A 19,821-nucleotide genomic window follows, 5' to 3' on the forward strand; every position below is an offset into this window, starting at 1 on the left:
ATATAAATAATATATAATATAATATAATATATATATATAATATAATATATAAATATAACAAAATATATTCTTTTTGTTATTGTTTACAAACTCAGAGAGTAATTCTCTACTTAAATGATTTCAATGGGAGCCAATAGTGTTTATTATTATGTTATCATTTGTTTTTAAATTGTAAGTTGCATTCAATACCATAAATATAATACATCATCTGATTTACAACACAACCAGCACATTCAAAACGTAATAAGATAAGCTTTATAAATGTGTTATTGTTCATTTTAGTTGCTGGTTATAAACAATTTAAGTTCTGTTAAAGTATCAAATCGGAACTTATAATGGAATCGGAGGTCAAAAATGAGGATCTGGACATCTCTAGTATTTTTGCATTGTTTTTGCAAGTAAAACTCTAAGTCTAAGTCCAAGTCTAAGTCTAAAACTACAATTATTAAATGTGTTTTAGTGTTTTGGACGATCCAGTCTTTGTCGGACCTTAAGGAACGGATTACAGCCGTCCCTTGTTCATAACTGTTTAGTGGTTCTGGACCGGATCGTAATAAACACATTTCAACAAAGTAGGAATACTTAAACATAAATCTCATATTTTCATAGCAAGAGCATAATAATTGATGAGCTTCTAAAAAAAAATGTTTTCCAACATTATGAGAGCCCTCGAGACAATGAAATAACGCCATTTAGTCAGCTTTACATTAATTACCATAATTTGTAGGCTACAAAGTGCACATGTTTTTTAAGCAAAACACCCAAGAAATTTTAGAAGAAATAAATATTTCATACATATATTAGCCGCACTGAACCATAAGCCGATATGAAAGATTTTGTATGTCATTTACAAACCTTAATTGTTTCCAAACGGTGCCAGTCGCACAGCAGTAAAACGGCGGATCAAACAAAACAGAAGTCATCGTCATGGGCCCACGAGCTGCGGAAATTAGCTCCTTAATCAGCTAGACAGACTCAATAATTCCACAGTGACGTTTTGGTGAATTTACGAAACTGAAACAATACAAGAATGCCATTGTAAGTTAATAATACGAACACAGACACTTGTAAAGGTGTTTGCATATTAGCTTGATTACATAACGATAGCACGTATAAATATGCACGAAAACACTCCTACAGACATTACACATGGGACGGTTTAGTAAATATCAACTGTTTTAGTTACATAGGACTTGAAAGTGTGACATGCTAACGCAATGCATCATTGGTCTTACTGAATCGGAATAGCATATTTACTGGGTTGAATGCAAGACCTAAATTTGTGTTTTTTTCTTAAACAAGTTCCAAAAATGTTGCGAACGTGCGGCATCAATAACTTCCACAACGGTTGTCATGATCGCTTCTGGAAAAAACAAGATTCGGTGAGATTTGTCTCGTTTCTAGCGCAGACGCAAAGCCAAGGAAGTTAGTGAGTAGGCCTGGGCGATATGACCTAAAAATAAAATCATATTTTTTCACAAGAAAATTTGATTTACGAATTTTTCCCCGACTTTTTAAACAAACCAAATGGCAGAGATAATTCAAAACAAGTTTTGCTTTCATTTGATCAAAAACTAGTAGTTTGAAATAACAGTACATTCACTGCATCTTACTCTTAGCAAAATTCTAATTTGTATCATGTCATTTTTAGACCAGATTCAAATTGTACTTTTTTCAAAGAACTAAATTAATAGCTTCCTCTGGAAGGCAATACTTCTGTTTGAATAAAATACAGTAAACAAAAATGTGTAAATAAATACCGTATTTTTCGGAGTATAAGTCGCACCGGAGTATAAGTCGCACCTGCCGAAAATGCATAATAAAAAAGGAAAAAAATATATATAAGTCGCAGTGGAGCCCGGCCAAACTATGAAAAAAAACTGCGACTAATAGTCCGAAAAATACGGTAATATCCAACATTGAGATGAATTAAGTGCAAACTTAAAACTTCTGTCTTCACAAAAATACTTCTGTAAATAAAAATGTAGCAGTGCACATTGCATGCAAATAAACTCCAGTAAATCAATAAAGATAGCAATAATCATTCAATCGTAACACAAATCAATCAGATCAATAAAGTGCAAACTGAAAACTTCTGTTTTAAATCAAATACAACTGTAATGTAGTATTGTAAATAAATAATCAAGTAAAACATTGAGATGCTACATTATATAGTTTAGTAAGTGGATAAACACAGGCTTTTCCCTGAAGTATCCTGGGCTCCTTGTTAGTGTGTACTGATGTTAAAGACAGTGTACACTTCATTGTACATGTAATATATCACTATAATGATGATTAAATGCGTTAGAATTCCACGAGTTATGCAGCAGCACAAGCGCGAATGAGCTGTCCGGTTTGGATACAGAGAGCGACCGCTTTAAGGATCGCTCCGTGCAGTGTTCTCCTTTTCTCCTCATTCATGGTACCTTCTCTGCCCCGTAAGCTGCTTCTTAGGTGGAATTTGTTGTTGTTGCGGTCTTTGTCGCCTTGTAAACAGTAGCATTTCCCACACTTGGCTTGATGCTGTTCCGATGCATGAATAAGTTTGTTGCCTTTTTTAAAGAAACTTTGCAACGTCCAGTCATTTGTTCCATGCCTGTTGCCGCAAATCAAACTGGCTGAGCCAATCAGTTGATACGATACTGAACAGCGCGCTCTGATTGGTTTGGTCTCATCTCGAGGGCAATACTATTGTAGGATAGGGATGGGCGATATGGCCTAAAATGTATAATACATTTATTTAATTTTTGCAACATATTGCAGCCTCCTGCGATATCACATTAGATTACTTATTGTCAATAAATGATCATAGAACCTTTTCGAAAGGGGCTAAAAAGGCTCCTAATTTAGCTGCTGATGTATACAGTAACAAATTGTGTCATTTCCAGTTGTGTTATTTTCTCGAAACTATTATTAATCTACTTACTAATTTACTATTATTATCTGATTACATTTTTTAAACATGTTTCTATTTACACTTCTGTTAAAATGTAATAAACACTTATTCTTCTGTTGTTTGGATACTTTATATTAGTTTTCGGCAATACTACAAATTTGGGTATCGATCCAATACCAAGTAGTATTGGTCATGCAATTGATACTTCACATTTTCCAAATCATTGAATGACGACATTTTTATTCACAATTATAATCGGACAAAAACACAAGATGGGCGTCCGTGCAAGAATGCCAATCAAATATTAAAATGATTTCCAAATGATTTTGTTTATTGCCCAAAAAGCCCTCCTGTGTCCAATGACTTATTTCCTGAGTTTGTAAACAATAACAAAAATGACAAAATATTGTTTGATAGTAAAAACATATCTACCTAACCACTGTGGTAACAACCTGATACTATATGAATAAAATAATAAATTATATATTTATATAGCGCTTTTTCACAATTGTCTCAAAGTGCTTTACTTTGGGAAACCCATACATTCAAGCTTGGTGGTGGTAAGCTACATTCATACCAGTCTGGGTGGCAATGGGAACAATAACTGTCTTGTCCAAGGACAAGACTAGGATGGCGGATGCTGCAATCGAAACAGGAACCCTCAGGTATCTGGACGGCCACTCTATCCACTCCTCCCTACAATATTATTTGGTATCGTTTCTGTCGATAATTGGATCGTTCCACCCAGGTAGCGGTTAGCATGACTTATTGTATCCTTCTACGGTGTGTAGTGAAGCATGTTTAGCTATTTCTTGTCCTCCAGGGATTATGCTACTTGTAAGATACAGTTTATTTGCTGCCATGGGAGGTGAGGATTGTTGACCTAAAAGCAGCTTTGCACTGTGGAGGGACTTTAATTATTAGCACGCTAGCAAGGACGCTACATTGCGTTGAGGACATGTTTGTTCGCTTGTCGTTGCCAAATTTGCAGGACACAGCTAGAATGTGTCATCAACATGCATTATCACTAGGGATGGGTACCGAAAACACTCCAACGTAAGTAAAGCAAGCCTCCACTTTTCCAAATATTTGCTAGCTTGAGGCTAATATACATTGGCTTTGCTATTGACCTACTACTGATTATCATTAACAATTTTGCATGGCGATTTCAACACCTCCAACTTTGGCTAACTAAGATGCACGTTACTATTAAACATCCATCCATATCCTACCGCTTGTCCCTCTCGGGGTCGCGGGGTGGCTGGAGCCTATCTCAGCGACATTCGGGCAAAAGCCGGGATACACGCTGGACAAGTCGCCACCTCATCGCAAGGCCAACACAGATAAACAACATTCACACTTGGGTGAATGTTTTTGTTTTTGTTTTTGTCTTTGGAGGTGGGAGGAAGCCGGAGTACCCGGAGAAAGCCCATGCAGTCACGGAGAGAACATGCAAACTCCACACTGCCGATTGAACCCAGGACCTTCTTATTGTGAGGCACACATACTAACCCCTGTTTCACCGTGCTGCCCTTCAATCAAACACCTAGTGCATAGTAAGTATACAACTTACAGTATTACCACTTTTTAGGGTGCAGCAACAAAACTATACACTACTGCCCTAACATCTTGGGTCTTACTGTAGTTGCACCTTGCAGATGATAATAAAACAAGATATACCAACTGGACAGCAGTTGTCACAATCAGCTCATTTTTAGATGTTGTACCGTATTTTTCGGACTATAAGGCGCACTTAAAATCCTTTCATTTTCTCAAAACTCGACAGTGCGCCTTATAACCTAATGTACGGAATAATTTTGGTTGTGCTTACCAACCTCGAAGCTATTTTATTTGGTACACGGTGAAATGATAAGTGTGACCAGTAGATGGCAGTCACACAAGAGATACGTGTGGACTGCTATAAGTTGGCAGTCACACATAAGAGATACGTGTAGACTGCTATATGATGGCAGTCACACATAAGAGATACGTGTAGACTACAATATGACTCAAGTAAACAACACTAAAATGTTACATGTTCCATTGAGAATATAGAACATTACACACGGCGCTCAAAAATCTATCAAAATGTTTTAGTACGACTTTGGTAAGCTATGAAGCCACACCGCTTGGTGGATTGTACTGTGCTTCAACAAAAGAGTATTATTATTGTGTGTGTATAAGGTAAGACATTAAATGGCATTTTGTTTCGCAATATTATGCAAAACCTACTTTCCTTACCTTCTGGTACCTGCTGATGTGTATTTGGGATCTGCATAAGTCCTGAAAATTTGCACAAGTCTGGCACTGTAGTCCGTGCCGACAACGTAGTCGATAAGCTTCTTCTTTTACTCTATCTTCTCGCTATGGGACATTCATCCTCCGCTGTTGCCATTTCTAATATAAAGTAGTGTAAAGTTCTAACTTATATCTGTCAGTAAACTCACCATGAAAGCGCTGTAGTGAGTTTACATTATTCACCCAAGGAACTTTAGTTATTAGAGAGTTCCGGTCGGACGGTTTTTCACGGGACACATTTTCGGTGTTGTTATTGCACTAGTGAGCCACGGGTGAGGAGATGCTGCTCCGTTATTGATTTAAGTAAAGTCTGAATGTTATTAAAACAGTTAGCGCCATCTTTTGACACTTCTTCCACTCCCGTCCTTGCACGCTACACCGCTACAACAAAGATGACGGAGAAAAAGACGCTGCCGAAGGTGAGCCACGTAAATAAGACCGCCCACAAAACGGCGCATCCTGAAGCGACTGTCAGAAAGCAGCTTGAAGATGGTCTGTAAAACATAATTTATGCAACATTTTGACCAGGTGCCCGGGAATTGGTACCGTATCAGTTCAAAAGTGAACGCTACATATCCCCAATTATCATGATATAACAATAGTGTTAAAAGTTCTATCGTCAGCTAAATGTATATAATTTTGTATATTGTCTATATTGCGCAAGCCTACTGTAGTATTATTATTTTTTAGTTGATTTAGCCATTATTTTGCTGGAAAATGCTTATTTTAGGCCACTAATGTTGTAATAAAAAGTACATCTGCAAGTTGGCGAAGCTACAATATTTGAAGCGTGATGTGGCGAGGGACCAACATTCCCTCTAAGGTGCGCACCTGCGCAATTGCGCACTGCTCACGTGTCCTCTGCGCACAGCAAATCTATGCCGCGCAAAAAATCAAATCCCACTCTAAACAAAATAAACAAATAGTTTGTTTTGTATGAATTTTGCAATGCAACTGTGAGTAACAGGTGACGAAAGGCGGCCACAACAGATAAAACAATGTTTGTCAACACTTAAATTATTGTAACGTCTGTGGAGACACTTAAAGGAGGACAGGAATTCCATCGGTCCCTTTATTTAGCAAAATTGTTTGTTGGCCATAACCACACCAAAACAATGTGTAAAATACTTTTATCTAGCAAAACTGGCCGTTGTCTACCGTACAAACCAAGCCAAAAGAAACTCTTTGTCATCTGTTATATGAACAGCAGCCGCTTGCTCTCTCTCACCTGCACCAACACATACACTATGGCAATTAGCCACTGGTGCGTTTATGGCTACACAAAAAGTTGGACAACTCCAACACTACACGTAAAGTGTAAATTTCAGGTCGTTTTACTATGACTCCTCAATCAGTGTGCTTATTCTACTGTCATTTGTTAAGAATGTTATTTTTTGGATATTAATCATGAAATGATGTTACAGGACTACATAATTGCTAATAAAAATATTTATTCTACAAACAGAAAGTTAATAAACACTTCATCTCATGCAACATGTGAATGTTTTAAGGGGAACTAAATGAGGGGTACACAATCTTTCCAAAGCAGGACCCCCACCCAGGCATAAAATACTATAGTGCATAGCTGATTAAAAAAAAAACAATATCTAAGTGGGCCAAATCACATATATTAGAAAATAATCTCTTGAAATTGACTAGTCACTTGATTATAATAATAAGACATTTAAATTGTTATGTCAGGTTTGAGACAAATGTGCTGCTGGTATGACCACAGTGTGCACGTCTGTAGTCTACTGAATGCTCAGGGTGTTTGTGCGTTTGCTCACACACATGAAAAATTAGAGGGAACATTGCGAGGGACTACCAAAGAAGTGGTCGCACTGTACTGCATGTATGTCATGGCGAGGAGGGATGTGTTTTGCGACTCTCACGTAAAAATGGGAGTACTTACGAAGTCCTTCTCCAGCTTGTCCACCTCTTGCTTGTAGCTCTTCAGTCGGCTGTTGTACATGGCTCGGCTCTGGACGGGGATCTCTCGTACCTCCAAGTCCATCTGCTCCAGCTGGAAGACACGTCGGAACAGTCATGGAACCGCTCAAAGTAGGCGCTAATCACGCGTGTTTCGTTGAATAGAAACGCTGTTCAGACATGATGAAGGCTTGCTCTCGTCGGAGCCTACACCTAAATCAATCGTGGAGACACACAAGTGGGCCCGCTCATGTCGCCCAGAATGAGGTAGGAGTAGGCTAAGACGGGCGTTTCCGCAGTTGTGTTTGGCAAACACAAACTAATCACGGCGACATAACGAGACAAGTGCGACAACAATTTGTCTCTGTCAGGCGACTTTGCTGGTTTCTAAACAGCGACATGAAGACTCCAGGTAACGGCTTGAAATGTGTCACGGGGGGTGTCACTTAAAAAGCGCAGTAATCATGCAAAGCGGGAGCCTCGTCAAGCGTCGGCACATCACATCACGCTGGAGGAAGTAGCGTGTCCCGCCAATTCATTATTTAGGAAGAGGCAGGAAATTAGTGATCAAAGACTTACCAACTCTTTGACTTCTTCAAGCTGTTTGTCGACATTTAGAACCAGCTGTGTCTTCTCCTCTGAAAGGTAAAAAAAACACAACACAGTCACATATTGATCAGGAGACAAGACAAACAGCGCTTCATGACAACAGCCCCCGCAAAAGGGGGCGGCGGGGAGAAAGAGTGGAGGAGGAGGAGGAAAAAACACAACAAGGGGACACATTTGAAGATATATTTACACATTCTCTCCGCGCGGCGAGCCGACATTTGTGACGCCTCTTAGTTTATTGGCATCTGGGAGGCCTTTGTTGGCTCCCGCCGAGGAGCGGGCGAGACAGCTCAAAAGGGAAGAGAGGTGTCGGCTTTGCTCACTTTGCCACAAGTCAGAACGCTGCGCATCTCCTCACCCATCTTCGTTTATGCAGCGCCCCGTTGTAACACTTAAAGACTTGATGTGCGTGCGTTTTGTCCACCGCAGCATGGAAAAAACAATGCTTAATGTTGATACGTAGCCATGACAACCAACAACATTTACCTTTAAGGCCTCAACGCTCAATAATCAACCAATATGTTATGGGTAGGGATGTCCGATAATATCAGACTGCCAATATTATCGGCCGATAAATGCTTTAAAATGTAATATCGGAAATGATCGGTATCGGTTTCAAAATTATCGGTATCGGTTTCAAAAAGTAAAATGTATGACTTTTTAAAACGCCGCTGTGTACACGGACGTAGGGAGGAGTACAGAGCGCCAATAAACCTTAAAGGCACTGCCTTTGCATGCCGTCCCAGTCACATAATATCTACGGCTTTTCACACACACAAGTGAATGCAAGGCATTCTTGATCACCAGCCATACAGGTCACACTGAGGGTGGCCGTATAAACAACTTCAACACTGTTACAAATATGCGCCACACTGTGAACCCACACCAAACAAGAATGACAAACACATTTCGGGGGAACATCCGCACCTTAACACAACAGAACAAATACCCAGAACCCCTTGCAGCACTAACTCTTCTAGGACGCTATAATATACACCCCCTGCAACCCCCTTTTTTCCATAACTTGAGTTGATTTATTTTGGAAAACCTTGTTACATTGTTTAATGCATCCAGCGGGGCATCACAACAAAATTAGGCATAATAATGTGTTAATTCCACGACTGTATATATGGGTATCGGTTGATATCGGAATCGGTAATTAACAGTTGGACAATATCGGAATATCGGATATCGGCAAAAAAAAGCCATTATCGGACATCTCTTGTTACGGGTCATTATGTTACGTTAGAAGCTATATGCCATGGCACTAGTTCTCAAACTTTTTTCACCAAGTTCCACCTCAGTAAATACTTGGCTCTCCAAGTACCACCGTAATGACCAACATTAACATACAGTAGCGTAGTAGGAGTAAATATTCATTAAAAACAAGGCAGAGGTTTAATTTAATACTTATATTTAATATGTTGGCCACGGTAATATTACACACAGTTTGAACAGGAACACTATCTTTGAATATTTGATTAAGTGATTCTCCGGCGTACGACTAGATGGAGCCCACATATCATACCATATTTTGAGAATCACTGTGCTATGATATGATATGGTGAAAAAAATTAGGGCCGATTTACGTGAAAAAGTATGTGATTGCCATTGCCTTTTAAAGGGGAACTACACTTTTTATTGGAATTTTGCCTATCGTTCACAATCATTATGAGAGACATGACGTGAATAAAAGTCCGCTTGCAGCGGAGCCAAAGGGAGATCCTCTATTTGGGCCATAAAACCCAAAAAATAACCATTCAAAAAGCGCCAACAATACTCCATTTACCTTTTGTTTTTGGTGCTAAAAAAGAAAGGTTTAAAGTCACCCAACACCTTCAATCACTGTCCCTGAAAACCTCAAATAAAGCCACAAATCTTGGGGTTATTTTAGATTCTGATTTACATTTCGACAGTCACATCAAATCAGTAACAAAATCGGCCTACTATCACCTCAAAAATGTAACAAGACTTAGAGGGCTCATGTCAGCTCAAGACTTAGAAAAACTTGTACATGCCTTTATTACCAGTAGGCTAGACTATTGTAATGGTCTCCTTGCAGGTCTTCCTAAAAAAACTGTCAGGCAGCTCCAGCTTGTTCAGAACACTGCTGCTAGAGTTCTAAAAAAAGACCAAAAAATGTGAGCACATTACACCAATTCTTAAATCCTTACATTGGCTCCCTGTACATCAGAGAATTGATTTCAAAATCCTCCTGCTCACATATAAATCACTACATGGTCTAGGGCCAAAGTATATCACTGATATGCTCCCACTATATAAGCCCTCTACATCACTTAGATCTTCTGAGACCAATCTGTTAGCGGTTCCCAGAGTAAACACAAATCAAGGGAGAGCATCATTCAGTCACTATGCAACAAATAGCTGGAATAAACTTCCTGAAGATGTCAGACTTTCCCGAACTCTGCCTACTTTTAAAACTAGACTGAAAACTTTTATGTTCACCTTAGCTTTCAGCTAAATCTTTTAATCTTTTAACTTCCGCACTGTTTTTATTTTTTATTGTCTGCATTTTAATTTTGCTTTTATTTTCTTTCATTTCACTTTGTTGTACCACATGTTGTGCTGTGAAGTACTTTGAGTCTGCCTTGTGTATGAAAAGTGCTATACAAATAAAGTTGCCTACATTTAGTGACTTGAATATGAACCAGGTATTAGTGATATTGTTACTATAAGCGCTAACGCAGACAAACTATTTACAGCGGCGATGTGATCACAAGCCTGAGAACAAATTTCGACCTTATCGACTGGCGAGATGTTTCCTCGCTTCCTTGCTCCCTCGAAGTTTATTGTAAATCATAACTTATGCATCTCACCTGGGCAGATGAAGTCTGAGTAGATATTCCGACAAGTTGGTACACTTTGACCCGGAAATGGCAAGAATGACACGAAAAGACGCTTGTCCCCCCCCCACCCCCCCACCCTGTCCCGTTTCTTCGTAAGAATTGAGTCGTTCCTCATCTAAATGGTAATATATGAACATCCAAGCAGTCTGCATCCTAATGACAGCAGACATTGTACAGTAAGTGATGTTTAATTATGTTTGTTGGCTCTCATAAAGTCTGCAGTGAGTAATAATCAGCGATGAAGGAAAAAAACCAAAACATTGTGATGCGTTTTTTAAACTAATGCGCCGTGTATGCTTAAAATCAACAAAATACTTAAATATTAACTGTTATTATAAACTTGCCCGTTACTACATTACACATATACTTACTAAGGCTGCAACAACTAATCGATTAAAATCGATTATAAAAATAGTTGGCGATTAATTTAGTCATTGATTCGTTGGATCTATGCTATGCGCACAGACAATTTTTTTTTAACCTTTATTTATAAACTGCAACATGTACAAACAGCTGAGAAACAATAATCAAAATAAGCATGGTGCCAGTATGCTGTTTTTTCCCCCCAATAAAATACTGGAAAGGATAGAAATGTAGTTTGTCTGTTTTATCTGATTATTAATCGATTAATCAAAGTAATAATCGACAGATTAATCGATTATCAAATGAATCGTTAGCGCAGCCCTAATACTTACATCACGTATATAAAAATTCAATGGAGGTGTTTGGATGTTTTTTTTAAGGGCTTTATAGGCAAAATAGAGCGGCTCCTTTTAGTTCCATTGTAAGCAAACTCTTGATCACTTTTATTTAATATTTAGAATGCAAAAACAAAGAAAATAGCATCCATTATCATTTTGCCTATTGTGAACAATAAGCAAAATTCCCCAAAAAGTGCAGTTCCCCTTTAAAGTCGATCCCCATTGGCTGAATGCATTTTTTTTTATAAAAGTTGACAAGCGGCTAGCAGCCTGTTATGTGTCTCCATACACATTGTGGAGCCGCTCTCCTAAGTTAATAAGCCAATAATAATCACCTCCATTGTGGTATTTCTAAGTGTCTTGATATTATTATCACGTATTATTACCACTGGAGCTTAGGGTTGCGCAATATAGACAATATGAATTTGGCCGACAATAAAGCTTTTAATACTATTGTCATATGACTTGTCCAGGGTGTATAACACCTTCTGCCCGAATGCAGCTGGGATAGGCTCCCGCCCCCCCCAAGACCCCGAGAGGGACAAGGGGTAGAAAATAGATGGATAGTGATAATGCATGTTGATGACATATTCTAGCGGTCAACAGCAAATTTGAAAGCAACAAGCGAACAAACGTGTCATCAACGCACTGTAGCATTTTTTCCCGCGGCTAAGGTCAGCAATCTTTGCCTCCGTGGCAGCAAATAAACTATGGTGGAATCGAGGAATCGCTAAACATGCTACACTACACACTATAGGACGACAAGCTAACCATAAACTAGAGCTCTTGAATGTAAACAAAGGTGAGCGGACCAATACAAATATCGACAGTAACAGTATGTACATAAGTATTTACAGATCACTACTTAGTTGATGCACTTTCGGCAGAAATTACAGCCTCAAGTCTTTTTGAATACGATGCCACAAGCTTGGCACACCAATCTTTGGGTACCGTAGTTTCACCCTTTCCATTTTGCAGCACCTCTCAAGCCACATCAGATTGGATGGGAAGCGTCGGTGCACCACCATTTTCAGATCTCTCCAGGATTCAAATCCGGGCCACTTAAGGACATTTACAGAGTTGTAAAAGCCATTCCTTTGATATCTTGGCTTGTTCTGAAGAGCCGTTGTCCTGCTGAAAGATGAACCGTCACCTAAGTCCAAGTTTCAGAACGTTCTGGAGCATGTTTTCATCCAGGATATCTCTGTATATTGCTGCTTTCATCTTTCCCTCTATCTTGAGTCGTCTCTCAACATTGCGTATTGCTAAAACATCTTCCTGCTGGAAAATATTAAGTGAATTGACTTTTGGAACAGGACCCTCTGCTGGATTCAGAGGTGCAGCACTTTCTACCGTGCAGATAGCGCCATGCAGATAGCACAATGCAGATAGCGCCATCAAACAGTTTTCTGTTCCAACTTTAAAAAAACGAATTCCAGGTTCCAGATGTTCCTGCCTTTTCCCCAATTCTATATTTCCTACAACACAAATCCACTCTAAACTTGTAAAGCTCCACTTTTACTAAGTCAAACCATTCCAGCAACAAAACATTCTGCTCGTTCAGACTAAGAATTGTCCATTCTCCCCCAAAACATTCCCCATTTTTAACCGTAATTCTGTGTTTTTGTACTGCATATCAGCTCAGCTTCAGCTCTTTAAGGGGAATTGCACATTTCTGGAGATGTTGCCTATAATTCACAATCTTTATGAGAGAAAAGAACACAGTTTTTTTTATGCATTCCATCTCGTAAATAAACGTAAATAAAAGTCAGCTTACAATGGAGTGAATGGGTGCCATGCAGAGACGGCACTACACTGATACTTGGGTGGGCTTTAGCCATTTCAGAAATCCGTTTAGCACCAGTTAAGCCCCCCACTTTTTTAGGGCCCAATTATGTAAAACCAACTTTTCTTACCTGATGGTACCTACTTTTGTGTATTTGGGTTCTGCATAAGAACCAACAATTTTAAATTAAACCATGGAGGCATTGCAGAGATATTTATAAAACAATCTTGCCTTCCTTCATACTTTCTCCAAACTAGCCGTTTGGAATTTGGCCCTGTTGTGACATCCAACTGGCGCCATCTTTTTTGCTTCCCAATCACAGTGCAAATCTGGACTATATTTGCCCCGCCCATCTTCCTGTGGCCAATCACACAACTGGTGCACCTTTCCAAACACCTATCAAAAGTCCAGCTCCATCTTTTGGATGCCCAATCACAGCGTGAATACAAAACGTGTACCCTTCAGTTCGCTATTCCCACAGTGATCCCTCATAAATTGAAAGGTAAAAACTTTTGTGTTGATCAACTTTGCCTTATTTGGCAATTCGGTATTTCTCCATAATCATCCAATAAACATAGGCTATTGTTATTTTGCCCTCATTTTGACTGCAGTACTGTCATCCAAGCACCACAAGGCAATGGATGACAGTGTGTGGCTTTCTCTGCTGGCGTTTGCACCAAGGCTAAAAAGGGTATATTGAAAGCCCATTACAGGATTTTAATCCATTTTCACAAAAAAACAATAAATTAACTAGCAACAAGTATAGCCTACATATTACAGTATATTTATTTGTGTTGTACAAAAATACATCCAAAGTAATTTAACAAGTTGTTATGTTTATGTCACAGAATAGTGAGTGTGACATCTGGTGTAAATATTCAATCAATCAATCAATGTTTATTTATATAGCCCTAAATCACAAGTGTCTCAAAGGGCTGCACAAGCCACAACGACATCCTCGGTACAGAGCCCACATAAGGGCAAGGAAAAACTCACCCCAGTGGGACATCGATGTGAATGACTATGAGAAACCTTGGAGAGGACCGCATATGTGGGTAACCCCCGCCCTCTAGGGGAGACCGAATGCAATGGATGTCGAGTGGGTCTAACATAATATTGTGAGAGTACAGTCCATAGAGGATCCAACACAACAGTAAGAGTCCAGTCCACAGTGGGGTCAGCAGGAAACCATCCCGAGCGGAGACGGGTCAGCAGCGCAGACATGTATTCATTAGCAGGCCCATGAGCGTTGTCTATTGCTGTATTTGTAACTTTTGCATCTGAAACATTTTTACCATTGTTGCTGGTGTTAGGCTTAACTATTTTGTTGAATATTCTTTGACCAAATTCAAACAAGAGAAGAATAAGTGATTATTATATTTTAACAGAAGTGTAGATAGAACATGTTAAAAGAGAAAGTAAGCAGATATGAACAAGTAGATTAATAATTCATTTTCTACCACTTGTCCTTAATAATTTTGACAAAATAATAGAATGATAAACGACACAATATGTTACTGCATAAGTCAGCAGCTAAATTAGAAGCCTTTGTTTGCTTACTTACTACTAAAAGACAAGTTGTCTTGTATGTTCACTATTTTATTTAAGAACAAACTTGCAATAATAAACATATGTTTAATATACCATAAAATTTGTTGTTAAAATAAAGCCAAAAATTGACATTTTTTGTGGTCCCCTTTATTTAGAAAAGTACAGAAAAGTACCAAAAATAAATTTTGGTACCGGTACCAAAATATTGGTATCGGGACAACACTACAGTAGATATATTTTTTGGCACATTGCTTGTTAGACATCCATCCATCCATTTTCTACCGCTTGTCCCTTTAATTATGCTAAATTAGAGTTTCGGAGTTTGCATGTTCTCCCCGTGACTGCGTGGGTTCCCTCCGGGTACTCCAGATTCCTCCCACCTCCAAAGACATGCACCTGGGGATAGGTTGATTGGCAACACTAAATTGGCCCTAGTGTGTGAATGTGAGTGTGAATGTTGTCTGTCTATCTGTGTTGGCCCTGCGATGAGGTGGCGACTTGTCCAGGGTGTACCCTGCCTTCCGCCCGATTGTAGCTGAGATAGGCTCCAGCGCCCCCCGCGCCCCCAAAGGGAATAAGCAGTAGAAAATGGATGGATGGATAGAGTTCCCCCCTACTGGCTGTAAGGTAGAATGCCGTTTAAATGCGCCATAGGTTCAGTCTGAGGAAATATACACCAATACAGACACATTTTTAATAAACCAAATATACTTAAGTAGCAATCTACAGAATAACAGACTTTTTAAACACAGAGTAAAAAAACAGATTACGGGTGGCAAAATGCATTGAGTTTAGTTTAGTTTAGTTTATTATTATTCTTCGGTCAATGGTCAACAAAATAAACAAACAGTTGTACATTCATAGATTGAAAAAGAAAATGTTGCAGACCGAAAGGGTTTAGGCTGAAGTTGAACACTTATTACGCCTAACCCTATAAACAATGTCAAGTACAAGATGAACTTCCGAAAATTATGAAATGTCCTTTGTACAACATATTATTAATACACATTATACACAACAAAAACACAGTTAAATTATATACACTGTAAAGGCATGTGAAATATCCTTGTACACGTGTTAAATCTTTGTACCAATTATATACTATATACAAACAATTATACTTCCATTATTATTTATATCCCACATTTAGTTTTTAATTAACATTGATTATAGTATTAACTACTGTGTTGAGAGGTTCAAGGATTAAAGGAACTTTCTTCATCATAATAAGCCGCATTGCAACAGGTAACTGACCCGTTACGATATTTTGCACATGCATATTTGTGAATAATCGTGTGAATTCTCCAAATCATTCCCACATATGGTTTTCTACACCAAAATTCATCTATTTATTCTTACTCAACGTATTCTTCTTCGCCAGATTTTGGCGCATTCTACCTTCCACATTGTTCACCCGATTCAAACCATTTCAACTTCAAACTGTTCAGCCTATTCGGGAATCGTGGGCTTTCCCATGACAAATTCCAAAAATTGCCAGATTTCCCAGAATTCCAGGTTTTCCGGGACATTTCTCCCATTCAAAATGAATTGGCCGTTTTTCAAACTTCCACCATTTCCACATTTTTCAACCTATTCAAACCATTCCACCTTCAACATATTCCACCATTATGGAAATTCAAACGTCCCCTTTTCTAGTTCAAAAAAATTCCAGGATTTTCCAGAATTCCTGGTTTTCCAAAGCCCTATTTCCATCCTTTTTTTCTGGCGAAGACTCCTTCCACATTTTTCATCGCATTTCAACCGTTCCACCGTCAAAACATTCCTCTTAATCAGGACAAAAAACAAAGTTGTTCTTTGAACTGAAAAAATTCCCGGTTTTCGCAAAATTCCAGCAATCCGTAATACCATTTCTCAATTCAACATGTTACTACTCCATTTCAGCTCATTCAGACCATTCAAGTTTTTACCATTTTCAAAAAAAATTCCCACTTTTCCCGAAATCCCCAATTTTTCCTGAAATTCCCATTGAAATCAATGGGTCACTCTTCAAAGTTCCACAATTCCCACATTTTTCATACGATTCAAACCGTTTCAACTTCAAAATATTCAGGAATTGTGTACTCTACTTCAACAATAATAATCAAAAATTCCCGGATTTCCCATAATTCCTTTTTTTGTGTTGCATTTTCCCCATTCAAAATACATTTTTCAAACTTCCACAATTCCCACATTATTCAACCCATTCGAACCATTCCACCTTTAACACATTCCATCATTCTAGAAATTCAAACTACCCTTTTTCCAAGTTCAATAAAATTCCCGATTTTACCATTTTACTACTCAACATTTCTTGCCCGATTTAAACAATTCTAACACCAACCAATTCAGCTCATTCAGGACAGTCATGATCTTAATCATTTTCAAAAAATCCCGCTTTTCCCAAAATTCCCAAATTTCCAGGAAGTTCCCGTTGAAATGAATGGGACATTTTTCCAAGTTGCACAATTCCCACATTTTTCAACCTATTCAAACCATTCAAACATCAACACATTCACACTCATCCTGGGCATTCAAACTAACACTTTCCTAAGTTCCAAAACAAATTCCGGTTTTCCTGGAAATTCAAACTCTTCAACATTCAAACCATTCAAACATTTTCAGCGTTTAAACGATTTCAACATTCATCCTACGTACCATTAGCATTTCAGTTCAGCGTCAGCTCTTCAACATTCAAACCATTCCAACGTTCAAACTATTCTTACATTCATACTACATTCTATCAGCATTTCAGTTCAACTTCAGCATTGGAGCATTCACACGCAATTCCTTCAGGAATTGCCTCTTCTAGTTACATATTAATAGTGATTTAGAGCAGTGTTTTTCAACCACTGTGCCGCGTCACACTAGTGTGCCACAAAAGAAGAGAAAAATAACAGAGAAAAAGCAACTTTAAAAATATTGGTATGCACGTACAACACTTAAAACCTTCAGTGTATCAGTGTGTGGAATTAAAATATGGAATAAATTAAGCAAATAATGTACTAATTTAATTCAGTTTAAGAAACTGTTAAAACTCAAAGTGTTTTAAAAGTACAAAGAAAATAATCCTGAAAAACATTTTATACTTTATTGAAAAATTTGATAATCTTATTAATCTCATCATGTAATTTTCAACCTATTTAATTATTTAATGAGAACATTATTATTTATTATTTGTGAAGTAAATTGTGTATAAATGGAGAACATGAAGTGAATATATGTTAGTAATTACTAAGAAATGGAAACGGGTACCTTGGGATTAAATAAGGCAGGGTTTTTCAACCACTGTGCTGCGGTGAGATACAGTCTGGTGTGCCGTGGGAGATTATCTCATTTCACCTATTTGGGTTAAAAATATTTTTTGCAAACCAGTAATTATAGTCTGCAAATTATGTGTTGTTGTTGAGTGTCAGTGCTGTCTAGAGCTCGACAGAGTAACCGTGTAATACTCTTCCATATCAGTAGGTGGCAGCCGGTAGCTAATTGATTTGTATATGTCGGAAACAGCGGGAGGCAGTGTGCAGGTAAAAAGGTGTCTAATGCTTAAACCAAAAATAAACAAAAGAAAAGAAAAGGCATTGAAGCCTAGAGAAGGCTATGCTGAACAAAACTAAAACTGAACTGGCTAGAAAGTAAACAAAAACAGAATGCTGGACGACAGCAAAGACTTACTGTGGAGCAAAGACACAATGTACATCCGAACATGACATGACAATCAACAATGTCCCCACAAAGAAGGATAAAAACAACTGAAATAGTCTCGATTGCTAAAACAAAGTTGATGCGGGAAATATCGCTCAAAAGAAGACATGAAACTGCTACAGGAAAATACCAAAAAAAAAGAGAAAAAGCCACCAAAATAGGAGCGCAAGACAAGAACTAAAACACTACACACAGGAAAACAGCAAAAAAAACTCAATATAAGTCACGGCGTGATGTGACAGGTGGTGACAGTACACCTACTTTGAGACAAGAGCTATAGTGATGCATGCTTGGTTATGGTTTAAAGTCATATCCAACAATTGCGACAACGACTTTTTACTGTCAACTGAGTTTCGATCTTTAATGATTTCTGCTGGTGGTGTGCCTCCGGATTTTTTTTCAATGAAAAAAACGTGCCTTGGCTGGAAAATGGTTGAAAAACACTGATTTAGAAGACTTGGAAGGTGTACGCCTGTTTGTTTACATCAATAGTGTATGTGTACAGGGAAATTCAGCAATTTTCACAACAACTACCAAAACACAAAGCTAAGAAAAAGCACGGAATATATAACGGTTAGGTTATTGGTTAAGGATACAAAATGTATATATAATTCGGTGTGGAATTGATGCTAAATTAATTTAAAAGTGCCTACTACACCTGCTGCACCGGCTAGCATGCAAGCTAACCTCCCAGCTAATCAATAAACTCTTTACTTACCTCCACTCAGTTTGGGAATTCGGCCGATTTTGTTGGTCACTTCGGCTGTGAGGGTGCCAAAGTCCTGTTCGTAGGCTTCGAAGTCAGAAGACATGTTGTGACGTGCGGTTTAAATGCGAGCTCGATGTGTTTCTGCTTGACAGTTAGCTCACAATAATAAAACAAACAGGGCTCCGGTGTCTTTTTCCTTGTGTCACATTGAAGTGGTTCCGGTCCGGAAGTTGGCTTCTTTTTTTTTTTTTCTCCTTTTTTTTTTTTTAAAGCCCTTAAATTAATATCTTTGTTAAAAACATTTAAAGTGATTTAGGTAGCTCTTTTTGTCATTTAAAAAAAAATGTTTTAATATGTTTTAGCATTACTCTATCTGTATTTGCTGTTATTTTATTTCCTTGATGTTGAAAGTGCCTTGACTTTTGTGTGAATTATAAATATGTTTGTTGTTCAATAAAAAAATCAAATAAAATAAATAAATAATAAAAAAGTTAGCTCTTTTTTTTTTCTTTTTTTTTTTACATACATTTATAATGCACACATCTCATTTTTTCATGTATTTATTTATTTCAGGCAATGACATAAAAAATAATAATACTTTTTAAAAAAGTACAAAGTTGACAACACATAATAATATCAATTAATATAGTGCAAAAGGTAAGGCACTTTCAAAATCAGCGAAATATTTCAAGAAAAAAACCCAAAAGCAAATACAGATAGAGTATTAAATATCAATACATAATAATAATTTTAAAAAATGGAAGAAGAAAAAA

At 37.9% G+C, this 19,821-nt stretch overlaps 1 protein-coding gene across 4 annotated transcripts in view; it reads right to left on the reverse strand.

Moving 5' to 3' along the window:
- Positions 1 to 19,258, reverse strand: part of vti1a (vesicle transport through interaction with t-SNAREs 1A) — a 309,169-nt gene extending 289,911 nt beyond the window's left edge. For all 4 annotated transcript variants that reach the window (XM_061966622.2, XM_061966624.2, XM_061966621.2 and 1 more), the window contains exons 1-3: positions 19,058 to 19,258; positions 7,703 to 7,761; positions 7,107 to 7,217 (exon numbers count right to left, since the gene is read on the reverse strand). In XM_061966622.2, the coding sequence (XP_061822606.1) occupies positions 7,107 to 7,217; positions 7,703 to 7,761; positions 19,058 to 19,151 (264 nt within the window). In that variant the 5' untranslated portion in view covers positions 19,152 to 19,258. The remainder of the gene's footprint in view (positions 1 to 7,106; positions 7,218 to 7,702; positions 7,762 to 19,057) is intronic.
- Positions 19,259 to 19,821: the final 563 nt, after the last annotated feature.

The sequence above is a fragment of the Nerophis lumbriciformis genome, linkage group LG11 (assembly GCF_033978685.3).
Source record: "Nerophis lumbriciformis linkage group LG11, RoL_Nlum_v2.1, whole genome shotgun sequence".
Classification (NCBI taxonomy): domain Eukaryota; kingdom Metazoa; phylum Chordata; class Actinopteri; order Syngnathiformes; family Syngnathidae; genus Nerophis; species Nerophis lumbriciformis.